A 14441-nucleotide genomic window follows, 5' to 3' on the forward strand; every position below is an offset into this window, starting at 1 on the left:
GCAGTGCAAATCTTCAAGGATTGCCACACCAGCAAGATGAAGGGCATGAGTACACCAGTTCAAGCCGTTGTTGTAAGTCCTTATTCCTCCTACCTTTGAACTGATTGTTACCGTGATGTGTTCATTTAACTACTTGGTTTGCAGCCAATGTCAGTTACTCTGTTCACTTTTATACAAAGTTGTCTTAACGTATCATTTCACCTTACATGGTTTAAAAGGGATGAAGGATATTCTTTTGGTCTTGATTTATAATCTAGTTGTTATGTTCACGTGCGCACACAATGATAAAATAACCTATTTGTTTTATATCTGTTTGCCCATGATATGAATGATGTCATACTATGTTAATCCTACTTTAAACCATGGCTATTTATCCTTAGATGCCAACGAGTGTGAGGAAATAGACAATACAGTAGGCATGCTACATGGACATATGTTCCGAAAGTGATTTTATTATGTAGTTGGCACTACAATACATGCTAATGTATTACAGTAGTTCACCAAAATAAGTTATATATAAATGTGTAACCTATTTTGTTTGTTTTTGTCTCATTAGTAACTTATCTGGTACACTAATCTACAAGTTCAAACTTTTAGCAAGCTATGGAACAAATGATTGAACAGCCACAACCACCTGCAGGTGACGAGGCTACCACAGGCACAATGTCACCTCTTGCTGCAGCGCGTCAGTATCTCTCCACTAATTGTGCAAGAAGCACCTTCCTGCGTAATTCTGGGTTGGTTGTCAAGCTAACCTCGTCCAAATCGCCTACTGAACAAAATATTTCGGCTAGACAGAGTGATATATCTGTGCTCAAGACACAAGTCCAATCCCTAATGGACGTCGTTTCAGAAACAAGAATAGTGGTTGACAAATGTCGTCAAGGTATGAATGGTTTTGAAACCAGACTATCAGGCATTCGCTTCGTTGTTCAAGAGTAAAGGTCTCGTGAATCATCATGACCTTGTCCTCGTCCGAGGACTCTTCTGCGTGACTGGGGGTGCCCGCAAGGAGGGAGGGTCCTCATTTAGTCACTTGCCTCACCACCCGACAGTCGCGAAGGTTGTGAGTCGGGTAAGAATTAAGCAGAATAGCATGTATCGGACATGGTTTATCCAGGAGACCATCAAGGGTGGTCCAGGGGTGGCCAGAGGTTTTCTTCTTCTTCCGAGGTCGTTCATCCGGTATATTTCGCATGCGGGACTCGCATCGAGGTGTGGGTCTGTAGCATTTTAAATTGTATTCATAGATGAAATTTGTGTTTTTTCCGCTGAGCCAAGCATCTTCGATGGTGTAGAACTTGGACACCAGATCGGACAATTCCGGAAGTGTTTGGACACAACGGCGGGCGAGGGCATTTGAAATGCCTATATCCTTGCATCCATGTTGAAAAGTTGTTACTATATCGGAGTCCTGGTAGTCCGATATCTGGTATTTGACAGACAAGAATCTGGCCCAGAACTATCTAATTGATTCGTCGGGGAGTTGCTTCACGTAGGCATCCCATAATCTGATGGGCCCGATTTATTAGGCCAATACTCGATGTGGGAGGTGGGTGGGCGAATTTTGATCCCTACGGATTGCGGGTTTGAAGCCCTAGCATCCTCATCCTGTGCTAAGCCTGTAGCCATCGCATTGGCCGGGCTGACTTGACGATCAAATTCCTCGACTGCGTCTAACCGGCCGCTGTCTGAATCACTTTCCAAGAAGTACCTCGGCCCTTTGCCCTTGAAAGGGGGTTCAGTAAGGGCCGGGGAGGAGTCATGGGTTACCTCTGACCCGTGGAGAGGGGAGGGCACTTTTGTGCCAAAAGCTTCGGGTACGGGAGCCGTGCCCGCGAGATTGGAGTCGTAAGCTGATGATCCCATCGATCCTTTTTTGACTTTCACAAGGAAACTCTCAACGAAAGCACCAATGTTGGTGCGAAAACCGGCAGACCTCGGGGTAGGGGGTCCCGAGCTTTAGATCTCTGATAGATGGTAACAGGAACAAGGAGACGATGTTTACCCAGGTTTGAGCCCTCTTGATGGAGGTAAAACCCTACGTCATGCTCTTGTTTATATTAATGGAGATGTATCGAGTACAGAGTTGATCTACCTCGAGATCGTCAGATGTGTTCTAACTCTAGGGCTAGGTGAATGTGATTGTGTTGAAGTGCCCTCTACGGGCTAACCCTTTGTCTTATATACACGCCAGGCAGGGCATCTAGGGTTACAAGGTCGCTATCTAGGGATGGAGACGGTTGGAGAAGTCTTGAAGTACAGGCCAAGTCTTTGACGGGCGTAGTCCATCACACCTCCATCGTGCGGCTTCAGGAGTCCATCTTGGGACGAATGAGGGCCCGCCGGCCCAACCGGAGGAGTACGGGCCAACTAGGTTAGTACCCCCTAGTCCAGCACACCGTCAGTGGGCGATATGGTGGGCAAGGAGACAGTTGATCCACGAGGAAATCTATCAAGCTCCTTCGGCGTCACATTTTTTATAAACTGTTTCATAGTTGAACCAAAGATAGCACCACATAAGCAAGCAACACCTCAGACCGCACCCAAGATCGCATGTGTAAGACCAAAGGCACCGCCACCGGGACATGCTAAAATACATGTGGATGCCAACATGACGAGATCAGGCTTGGTTGGCTCCACAACAGCCATTAGCCGGGACGCTGGAGGTTTTTATCTAGGTAGCTCTGCTCTGGTTCTTACCGATGTGACTAATGTTGCAGCATTGGAAGCGATTGCATGTCGCGAGGCTTTATCATTAGCCGAAGATTTGCTTCCCCAAAAATTCGTTGTTGCTTCATATTTGAAACAGGTGATCAAAGATATCGACAAAGAGACAGGTAGCAGCTATTGGAACATCATCAAGGAGATCAAGCAGCGAGCAACAAATTTTAATGCGCTTTTAGTTTGAAAGTCGAGTGGCAAATTTAGATGGAAATAGTTTAGCTAAGTATTCAAATTCTTTTGAGAAGGGGCACCACTTGTGGTTGGGTCAACCCCATGATTAATTTTGTATTTCACATTTTGTGGCTTTCGATCAATAAAACTTAGATTTACCCTCTAAAAAAATCAGTACAACTTTTCGTCTCTTCGTGGCTAGGGTTTTAGTGGTAGCAAACCTTCAGTCGATATTGAAATCTCTGGTGACGACGCAATTTATCGTCGTCCTTGTCATCTAAGTCAATCCGGTATTATCTGCAACTAGACATTCTCACATCCGCGATAAGTTGACAGAGGTTGAAAGTGAGAATTGACACGTGCACAAGTGTCTGTCCCGAGTCCGGGCACGCCAAGAACATATGTGCGCTCCCCGTGCCGTCGGCCGTCCCAATCAGTCGGGTATTATTTTCCACTAGTTCCCTCGCCTGCAGGGTAGACGCGCGCATAGAAACGAGCAAGCCATTTCTAAGATGCGATCGATTCGGAGAGGAGAATTTTCTGCCCATGATCCTAGCTAGTGCCTTGGACTACTAGCACTAGCGGGCAATTTCTTCTTGTTCAGTTCCAAAGGCTACGTGTTTAGCCCCTCGTACTACGTAGGTACTTGCAGATACAGAGACAAACCACCGCATTCAAGCCGCGGCAGGATCAGCGAAAAGATGAAACCCGACAACGAGAGGAATGTCGAAGACTACATATATAGCTCGTACTACTATATTCTCGGGCAATGTAGTCCAAGGCTGCATTAATTGGTGCTTTCTCTTTGCGTTGACGAAATATGTCAGCGGGGAATTTCTCTCTTTAGGAAAGCAATAGAAGTACGGACGGGAAGGTTGAAGATTTATGCGACAACAGCGACGTCCATGGACTGGACTGCTGGAAGCTATGCATCGACCATTTTTATATATAAAAAAAATGTTAAATACACTACGGGTGACTCAACTTGTCCAGTGGGGTCACCTTGTTACCTAAACTTGTAAAATACACGAAATTGGTGTTGTAACTTGTCCGAACGTTTAAATACGGTGCCTCCAACCGTATTCAAGCGTGTGCACTGCTCATGTGGCATGCCAACGTGATCTTGGCCCACATGTCAATGACTATGAGGAGAGAGAGAGCTGGGTCAAAGCCGCGCTTTGGTAGTTTTATAGAAAACTCCTTGTACTTTAATTAAATTTCACATAAGGCCCCTTTTATTTTATTTAAATAGGCCAAACTGTTTTGATCCCACCTGTCAGGTTTGGGTCCTGAAGCCAGCACATGAGATGAAAACAGTAATTAAGAAAGAGAGAAAAGGGTGCGCATCGGGAATTTGAACCAAGTACCTTGGCGCTCAAGTGCGCACATGTGTTTTTTCTTTTTTGCGGGTAAAAGTGCACACATGTGTTGGCCACTAGGTCAAACCCTTCTCTGTCCAATGTGGAGATAAATTCGCCTTTTATAATAAAGACACCGTCCAAAATAATAAAGAGAAATTAAAAAGAAAAAGTTGACTCGCCTCTTCAAACATTTGTCTTATTTATGAGCTAGACGTCTATATATCGCGTTTGTGAATAAGGATATGGGACGAAATATGTTCCTACTTATAAGCAAGATGTCTATATATCATGTTGCCATTTACCTCTTCAAGCATTCGTCTTATTTTTATTATAATATATGGCCCTCTTATGGGCCCGCACAAAAAAAAATCAATTTCAAGTTTATTATTTATGCTATTTTTCTGGTAGGAAATGTAAGAAAATGTTACAGTTGCCATAAACTTAAAGAAAGAGTTAGTGATTTTGAAAAAAAATCAACATCTGTTTCAAAAATTATCACGTGTGTTAGGAAGTTGTAGATGTGTATTGGAAAAATTATTGTGTAAAATTATTCTTACGTTTCTGCAAACACGTTTAACATGTTTTAACACATTTATAGAATTTATTGTTTTTACACAATGATTTTTCATACATGTTGAACTGTTTATATTGAAATGTTTTTATTACATTAAAGTTCCGAATGAAGATACAAAAATTTACACAATATTTATAATATACGTTGAACTTTTTAAATACACGGAAAATTCAGAAAAGGGTCATGTTTACCCCTTCGAACTACACAATGATAAAAATAGAATGGAAAATTAAATAGACAAATAATCACATATTGATGATTATTGTATTTTTATATGGAAAAATTTACACGTCATAACAACTAAACAGTAACCTGAAAAGAAAAAGTAAATAACTTAAATGGAAATTGCATGGTGATAGGTAGAATTGATCTATATATGTTTCCAGCGAACAGTTGCTTATAAAGTACTCCCTCCGTCCGGAAATACTTGTCATCAAAATGAATAAAAGGATATGTATCTAAACATATTTTAGTTCTAGATACATCTTTTTTATACATTCTGATGACAAGTATTTTTGGACGGAGGGAATACTAATTGTTCTGGTGGCTAGCGTACATGCTACTTAACCTGCAGCCCCAGGTTCGAAACTGTATATGCACCGTGCGACAAGTTGTAGCATTGCTTTTGTGTATTTTGCAAGTTTAGGCACTAAACTAACCATAGCGAACAAGTTAAGGCATGTGAGGTGTATTTAACTCCATCTAAAACCTACGAAGTGAAAAATCACGTAACCACGAGAACGATGCTTCTGCAAAATGCATGATAGATGTTGTCACCGACGAGAGAGAGGGGGGAGCATGGACCGGTGCAGAAGACAGGCGTGTATCATGGCTTTCACCGGCGCATCCGTACGTATGAGGGTATGATACCGACGTTGCCAACGCGAGATCGATAAAAACGCCGGGACAAAAGGGAAGAGGGTTCACGGGACGCCTCCAAGGCTCCAACTATCCGTGCCACCCGGCCCTCCCTCGTGCGCCCTCCACGACGGCGGCCCACAGGCACAACGCAAAGATTCCCCTCTCGGTGTGACATGGCAACATGGGCGCGACAAGGTGAGGGGCCGGGGCATTTCGCTTCCCAAACTCTGGTCCCCGTGGCCAAGATGGAACTCGTAAGTTCCCAAAAAGGTTTAAAAAGTTAAAAGAATCCATACATGATCCCATTTTGACAGTGCGACGTAGTACCTGACATTTCGAAGCGAATCCGTAGCAGAAACGCCGTAACAAGAACGTCCTACTGAGCTCGTATCGTTGCGACATCAGATTGAATCTTTTCCGTCCAATTTCCAGCAAGACGGGAGCGTTTAGTTGACTCGTTCGAACGCTCCCCTCACTTTTCCCGTCTGATGCATCCCGACCACACCCGTACGCCACGGCATGGCCGCTTCCCGGTGTCGCTTACACCAGCCTCGCCAGAAGCGTACACAGGCCGGCCCGGGCAATTCCAAGACATCCGGACGACTGTGATGAACAGAAAGAGGGGAGGCTTAAAGGCACGCGGGAGGGAGCAAGAAATGGCCCAGCACCGAGGACCGAGCCCACAGGACGGACAGCAAAATCAAATCCATCCACGACAAGTCATTTCCATCGTCCGGAGACAAATCCCTCCGCCCCAAATGATTCCATCAGATCACTCATATGCGTGCAGTGCGGCTACACAGCAACTTCTGAGCCAGGCCGTGATGCAGCCTTTCTCTTTGATTGCACACATCATGGCGCCAGGCCAGACTTGCCAGAACCAGTACGCCGTGCGGCCGGGGTATGCACCACGGTTTGGCGTCGGCAGCGGCGCTTGCCCCAGAATGTGCTGTGCCTCAACAGAACCATGCTTGGAGTTATGCCAAGAATCATGCGCAAAGCAAATTCGAGGTTTAGTCCGGAGGATCAAAGTAGGCGAAACCAGATCGCTAATCGGCACTAGGACACCCTTGTAAGAAAGGGACATGGGTAACTGGATAGTGGCATCACGGAGAAAACATTATAAGAATTGTAAGCTTTTTTTCAACAAAAATCATGACAGGATAAAGATCGCTTAGTTCCATTCTCAGCACTCAGTACCCGTAATATTATACAGCATTCCATCTACACAGCAAACAGCCAGGCAAATGTTGGACCCAACAAATGGGCAAAATGATAGACCATGCGGGGGAGTGAGGAGCGAGTTTGAAACCAGGCAAACCTCACATAAATGACGCTTCTTTGTCAGTTTTGAAGATTCTATGCAGAAAGAAGACCTAGGAGGACTACTGTGACCAAAAAAAGATCCAAGACTAACCAAGAAATCAAGCTAGTTCAATTCGAGAAGGGATGTTTGGGCTCAGTACCTTCAAAAAAAAAAGCAAAGCAGTGCAAAAACAGTTCCCCGATTGCCTCCAGCTCAACACATTAGCTATCGGATATACCATACAATCAAATATAATACTTGTGCTGGTCATTTATACTTTTGGGGTTACAGGGAATTGGTTCTCCCATGTACTCCCTCCGTCCCAAAAATGATCTTATATTTCGGGATGGAGGGAGTAGTAAATTAACATGGTAACTCTGCAAAGAACACGTAGTGGGGCAAAGTTATTCAACCCATTTCCTCTCTCGCTGGCTCAGTCTGAAACTAGTCACTAACTGATAAAACTATTTGGTAATTTTACAGTGACTGATGATTTGAGGGCTAAGCATAATCTTGTTTCGTGTATGATCTCTTAAATTACAGTGACTAATTGAGCAGAAATTCCGTACAGACAGTCAGAAACAACTATTCCCACTGTCCCAAAATAAGTGTCGCTGATTTAGTACAATTTATACTAACTTTGTACTAAATCAGCAACACTTACTTTGGGACAGAGGGAGTACTTAACATAGGTACAGCAGGCTGCAGATTCACTTTCGTAACCGATAGAGTTGGATACTTGTATAACTTAAATCTCAAGTATGGACAAAATGTTAAAACGCTAATAATATCTCTACCATACAGTTTCAACTTCAGCTATTCTCCATTTCATTAATACCAGGATGTACTTCCAACATTTCATCCAGTACAAAAGTAGGATGTCTGTTCTGAGACTTCTGGTTCAGCACTTTCTGGAAATCTACACCCTACTTCGAGCTATGCTAAACTTATACAGTATGTCACCCTGATCAAGCACAGCGAAGAGAAGCAGTGCGGCTATCCAGTAGGTTGCAGAAGATCATCAGTAGATCCTAATAGTAGATAATGTGGATGCCAACAAACTGAGATCTAATGCAAAAAGGCACCAGCATCATCATGCAAAGAAGCTTAAGACCCCATGGATAAACCTGAGTGGTGCTTGAATGAAGCAAATAATTATCCCAACCAAGGACATCGCCGCAGGTGGAAAAGTGGAACCAAGTACCTTGGAAGCCACTCCATGAAGTTTCTCACACCAGAAGAAGAGATGCCAGAATCTCTCCCATTGTCTGCTCAGGTACATCAGTTCTATCATCTAAGTCTGCTCCAGACTGAAGAACAGCAGCATCTAGTACTAGCTTTCTCCTTGCAATTGCATATATGCTTTCATCAACTGATTCCTTTGTCACTAACCTGGATAAAATAAACACTCACTGTTATCAATTTATCATCTTAAGAGTTTGATTATTCTTTTTTTTTAGTTTCTTATGTGACATCTAGTGTTCTTTTTCGACTTTCAGATCATTTGGAGTTCAAGCGACCAGTATCCTTCCTTTTTATCTGAACCCAATGGAAACAGACTAAGCGGAGATGTTCAAAGGAGAATGAGATATTTTTTTAGCAGAGGACATCACATAGAAAAAGCAGGTGCAGATTGTATGACGCACATTTAAAAATAAAAATATCACCAGCTTATATAGTGCAAGGGTGCCCAACATTTTATTAAAGCAAAAGAAAAGAGTTACTTCTGAAAACTACCAGCACGAACCTCCATACTTTGAATTGCATTGGTAATGCAAAGGCAAAAACAGTAGTACCAAAAACAGAAAGGAAAAACAATCAAACTTTGTCTTGAGGAATGCAATACAATAACTTAACTATATATTCCAACAAAGATCATATTATCTAACTGCTAAGGACCAAAGAATCCAAACAAGGGTAAAAGAAAAAACTATAACCCAGAACAAGTGTAACTCGTACTATAAAAATACCATTCAAGACCTTTTAACATGCAGATGCTCCCACATTAGAACAAATGTTGTAGAGAAGTGAACCATTGTCGGAATAAGAAAAATATGAATACTTCAAAATATGCTCACCGAGTCATATGGTCAGAAACAGCAAAAATTAATGCATATGTCATATTTTGAACCGCACCTATAGATAGTGACAGGTTTCTGCTGTCCAATGCGATGGCAACGATCTTCAGCTTGCCGGTCCATCTGAGGGTTAAAATCCATGTCGTGTATTATGACTGTATCAGCTCCTATTAGATTCAGCCCCTGACCTCCAGCTCTAGTTGAAAGCAAACATGCATTTATCAAAAGATCATTGTTGAAAGTGTCCACTATAGTCTGCCTTTCTATTACTGGGGTGCTGAAACAAAAGGGATTTTACCAGTTAAGAATTATAATACAATTTAATTCAGAAACTTGCTGAGGAAAGAACTAACCCTCCATCGAGACGCCTATATGTAATTCCTATTACTTCCAGTGCCCATTCAAGGATATCAAGCATTGTGGTCCACTGGCTGAATATAAGAACTCGGTGACCATTATTTGTTAAAGACGGTAGAAGCTCTGCTAAGGCCTGAAGAAAAAGTACGACTTAAGGTAAATCATAAATTGCACTTGAGTCCTAATATGCCTTGATAAAGAAAATTTTAGTAGTTCAGATAAAGAAAAAATATATAATAATACTATTGTGTTTTACTGTTATTCTTCTTTTCTTGGATAGGAACTGGCTAACCAGATAAAGAAAAAAAAATGGTACCTGACATTTCGCTGATGCAAATACATGCTCGTCTTTTAGGGCACCCTTTGTACCAGCATCACCATGTGTAATCAACAGCTGGAGGAGAAATTAAGAATTGAATGATACAAGTGTCCCACAAAAAATATACTAAGAACAAGCGAATTTAGGGCAAAAGGGACGTGTTTCAACAGCAAAACCATCCCCTGCACAGTACAACCATTGACAAATAACAACAAATGCATACTACTTTTATGTCGCACTTAATTATTTGGCATGCAAAATGGCAGAAGAAGCTAACAAGCAGGATAGCGAAAATCAGAAAGCAAATAAGACTCATTATAATTTAGTAAGCAAAGTCAATAGGAGGTGAACCAGCTGATTAAGAGAAACCAGGTAAAGAGAAATAACAATACTTGGTGGATAGCAAAATCATTGTAGTTCTTTAGCGCTTGGATTGCTCTGTCCAAGGAACATTCAAAGCCAAATGCGCCTTTAGGATACGTCAACCTTGCGATTCGATCGACATCTTTGTCACTGTAAATGCGCCTTATAAGCAAAGGGTGATTGGCAATCTGTGGGAGCAATGAAAAACCCTTTAAGATGGAAATAAACATCTTCCTGAATTTTGCATCACAGTATATACTCACCTTACGCAACTGCATAAAATAGTTCGATATTTGACGCTTTGGAATTAATCCAACAACATTTTGAGGATATTGGCTGGAAGACTTTGCAGTACGAGCCTCACAAATGGCACGGTACTCATTTGCGGCTCCATTATAAGCTTTAAGCTGCTCTGATCCCATGGAGACAAAGTTAACCTGTCACACACAATCAATGTAAGTTCAAACAGGGAATATCAACAAGAACATGCAATTGCTGATGACTGAAGATAAGTCAATGTACATGTTGTGTCTTCGGGACAAGTTGCTGCATAACATCCGACTTCAAGCGCCTAAGGATGAATGGCCCTAAGATGGACTTTATACGTGAAATTAACTCATGGTCTTCTGAATTCAATAGCTTCTTGAGATCAACTTCTCCTGTGGCAAATATATCAGGCATCATGAACTCCAACAATGACCATAGCTCCTGCAGATGATATGAAATTCAGGAGCAGCTTCTTGTAAGAAAATGACCAGCATCTGATAATTAAAGGCAGCTGAAAGGATATGGAGTTTTAACAGTTGGGGTGCACATTTCAACTAATAGCTGGATGAAGCCATCATAAATTCAGTGTTATGAGTATTCATCTAGGTAAACGGCAGGCATCAAACCATAAGATGGTAAAAAATGTAAAGTTAATAGTGTTGAACCACAAGTACTGTGTACAACACAGAACCATTAGATATTAAGATACTGATTCTAACTCATATAGATAAGAATATGATGTTGAGAAACTTTAATCGGTAGCTGTGCACCGAAAGACAGTGGTAGCTACAAATCCTTAGTACACTTGCTGATCACACCTCCATGCCTTTGTGAATCTTTGACATGCAGGACATTGGTAAAATGTACCCAATCCATATAGTCAGTCCTTTACAGGTAGTGTTATGCTGATATGTCCTTTTATTTCTGTATCAACGGGCAGATGTGTCGTGATATATTTAACTACAATGGCATCATAGGGTATCAGAGGAAAAAATAAAGCTTAAGTTGGACACTTGTATCAAGACTCACATGCAAATCATTTTGAAGTGGAGTTCCCGTCAGCATTAGCCGCTGATGAGCATGTTGTGCAACAGCCATAAGGTTTTTCCATCGGAAGCTGCCCTTATCTTTCAGCACGTGTGCTTCGTCCATCAATACACAACTCCATTTCCATCTTTTGAGTGCCTTGCGGTCATCCTTTTGTTGAGCACTGCATTATGGATCAAAGCAGCACATAAATCTTCTAAAAATATGCAGAATCATTAGTGAATCTCCATAAGATATCCTGTTTTTCCACCCTAAGGGACTACAAACCTCCGTCTTTCGAAGAGCGAGTAGCCAACAAGTAGGACATTAAATGGAGCTGGACATCCTGCTTTGCCTAAGGAACTTAACTCCTTTGAGAAGGCAGTCCTTCCAGCACCATGAAACATGATGATCGAAAACGAAGGACACCACTTCTTAAGTTCCCTTTCCCAATTTTCCAACACTGAAGCTGGGCAAACTATCAGGTGTGGACCCGGGTCATCATATAGATGTTGCAAGAGATTAAGGTAAGTCACAGCCTGTAAATAATGAGACCAAATTCAAACATTAAGAAATGAATAATGAATCGGCACTCAAGTATAGGGCAAATCCTACTAATCAGTTTATTCTTGGAAATGTCACAAAAGGCTACAATCAAGTTGCATTTTATAGTATGTGTGCATAATGACAAAAAAACACATGAACAACAGTCCATTAGGACACAATAATAATGGACAGGGCGCAAAAACATCAAATTTGAACAAGCTAACTTATCATGCTTTAGTACTACCATATTACGATGATTGATTATTTTCATTTTTACTTAAAACACTGTAAGCTTGCTTACCTGGACTGTCTTGCCGAGACCCATTTCATCAGCCAAAATTGCTGTAGAAAGGAGAGAAGGCTAACATGAATAATAGTCTTTTGAGCAGGGGAAAGTTAGAACATGATAAGAAAAAATGGAAAGAACCAGTATGAGCGTTGACTGGTACTACCCTGATAACCTCACAAACATAATATATGTAATGCAAGACAACATTGTTTCAGTCTTGCAGACCAGCAAGCACTAACACGGTACATTAGCACATGACAAGACAAGGTTTTCTGTACCGCATGAAAATTCTGATAGTTACAATGTAAATATTTTTACTCGGTGCACCTTTACAGTAAATTCAAATACCTGTACCTCATTTCATCAGCCAAAATTGCTGTAGAAAGGAGAGAAGGCTAACATGAATAATAGTCTTTTGAGCAGGGGAAAGTTAGAACATGATAAGAAAAAATGGAAAGAACCAGTATGAGCGTTGACTGGTACTACTCTGATAACCTCACAAACATAATATATGTAATGCAAGACAACATTGTTTCAGTCTTGCAGACCAGCAAGCACTAACACGGTACATTAGCACATGACAAGACAAGGTTTTCTGTACCGCATGAAAATTCTGATAGTTACAATGTAAATATTTTTACTCGGCGCACCTTTACAGTAAATTCGAATACCTGTACCTAAGAAGACTTACCAACTGCTCGTTTTAGAAGACAAAGGCAGCATAAGGATCGAAAGAATAGGATGCTCAGTGACAAGTGCCATGTTATCATGTATTTACTACTCCCTCCGTCTGGAAATACTTGTCGGAGAAATGGATGTATCTAGACATATTTTAATTCTAGATACATCCAACTTTATCCATTTTTGCGACAAGTAATTCCGGACGGAGGGAGTACTTAGCGAACTAAATGCAACTGACAATAAACAAGTGGGGTGAACTCAGATCCATCAGTTTGATGTCATGGCTAGATGTTACTGATGAAAAGGAAGCAATAGTTTGAGCAAAGACCACTTCATTGGCAGATGCCTTTCCGATGCAACAAGCATCTTCGGGTTCAAAATTTCAATTCACAGAAAATCACCTCCGCCGATGCCTTTCTGATGCAACAGTAGAAGGAAATTGACCCCCACAAGCTGGTATGGTTTCAGCACCGGGTTGAATTCCATGTCCTCGCTTGTGCATGCTGCATCCACATCTTCCTGTTCTCATATCCCATTGCATCAGAAGACAAAAACTCAATAGTTCAAGACCTGTAAACTGCATCAAAACTGATAAGTGTACCTGAGTGACAATCCGGACGGTGGAGGCATCTGTCTCAGCATAGCTTTCGCAATTCCGTGCTGAAGAACCATACAGCTCCTGCCTCAGATCAACCGAAATCCGTGAGCACCTGCGCAATGCCTTCCCCACCACATCCCCTTCCACCTCATCTGCCTTCACACTACTCTGCCCATTGTAGTCCCCATCTTCATCATCCTCGTTCTCCAACTCCGACCAGTTCACCCCATCATCCTCTTCTTCATCTCCTACCTCCACCACACCAGCAGCCACGGAGCCATCACTGTCATCATCGTCCTCGATCACGAATCGGCGACCAGTGGTGCGGCGCGGCCGTGATGACCTCGGAGCAGGGTGGTCGGAATCATCATCTGCGAGATCAGAGTCATCATCGGCGAGGTCGGAGTCCTCAAATGTGAGGTCTAAATCTTCCTCTTCCTCGGAGAGATCAATGGTGGCGGTTGCCAGCCGTCGGCCAGTGGAAGGGCGCGGCCGCGATCTCCTCGAAGCAGGGAGGTCGAAATCGTCGTCTTCGGGGTCGAAATCGTCTTCGGGTTCGAAGTCGTCGTCGGAGAGCGCCGCGACGATGGCGGCCTTGGAGGGTTTAGGGTTGTGCCGGGAGGATTGGGTGGACGGCGTGGCCCGCCTAGGCGGGCTTTTGTGCTGGGGACGCTTGAGCACGCGCGAGCTATCCTCGGCGCGGCGCGCCTTGACGCTTTTCCCCAGGTCGAAGTCGTCGTCGTCGTCGTCGTCGTCGGAGAGGACGACGGCGGCGCCGTTGCTGGTGCCGACGGCGGAGGAAGCCTTGGGATCGTAGCGGAACGAATCGATGGGAGGGGGAGGCCGCGCGGGCGGCTGGGGGCTCCGGTGGGGGCGCTTGAGGACCCGGGAGGGCTTGAAGGTGTGGTTCGACCACT

At 42.9% G+C, this 14441-nt stretch overlaps 1 protein-coding gene across 1 annotated transcript in view; it reads right to left on the minus strand.

Annotated features, from left to right (window-relative positions):
- Nucleotides 1-7709: 7709 nt before the first annotated feature.
- The window catches only part of LOC119365192 (protein CHROMATIN REMODELING 19-like), a 7311-nt gene continuing 579 nt past the window's right edge, over nucleotides 7710-14441 (minus strand). The window contains exons 2-13 of the mRNA XM_037630803.1: nucleotides 13528-14437; nucleotides 13328-13445; nucleotides 12258-12298; nucleotides 11699-11949; nucleotides 11414-11594; nucleotides 10640-10825; nucleotides 10381-10554; nucleotides 10147-10305; nucleotides 9752-9829; nucleotides 9432-9568; nucleotides 9137-9355; nucleotides 7710-8392 (exon numbers count right to left, since the gene is read on the minus strand). Of these exons, the coding sequence (XP_037486700.1) occupies nucleotides 8230-8392; nucleotides 9137-9355; nucleotides 9432-9568; nucleotides 9752-9829; nucleotides 10147-10305; nucleotides 10381-10554; nucleotides 10640-10825; nucleotides 11414-11594; nucleotides 11699-11949; nucleotides 12258-12298; nucleotides 13328-13445; nucleotides 13528-14437 (2617 nt within the window). The 3' untranslated portion in view covers nucleotides 7710-8229. The remainder of the gene's footprint in view (nucleotides 8393-9136; nucleotides 9356-9431; nucleotides 9569-9751; nucleotides 9830-10146; nucleotides 10306-10380; nucleotides 10555-10639; nucleotides 10826-11413; nucleotides 11595-11698; nucleotides 11950-12257; nucleotides 12299-13327; nucleotides 13446-13527; nucleotides 14438-14441) is intronic.

The sequence above is a fragment of the Triticum dicoccoides genome, chromosome 2B (genome assembly GCF_002162155.2).
Source record: "Triticum dicoccoides isolate Atlit2015 ecotype Zavitan chromosome 2B, WEW_v2.0, whole genome shotgun sequence".
Taxonomy (NCBI): domain Eukaryota; kingdom Viridiplantae; phylum Streptophyta; class Magnoliopsida; order Poales; family Poaceae; genus Triticum; species Triticum dicoccoides.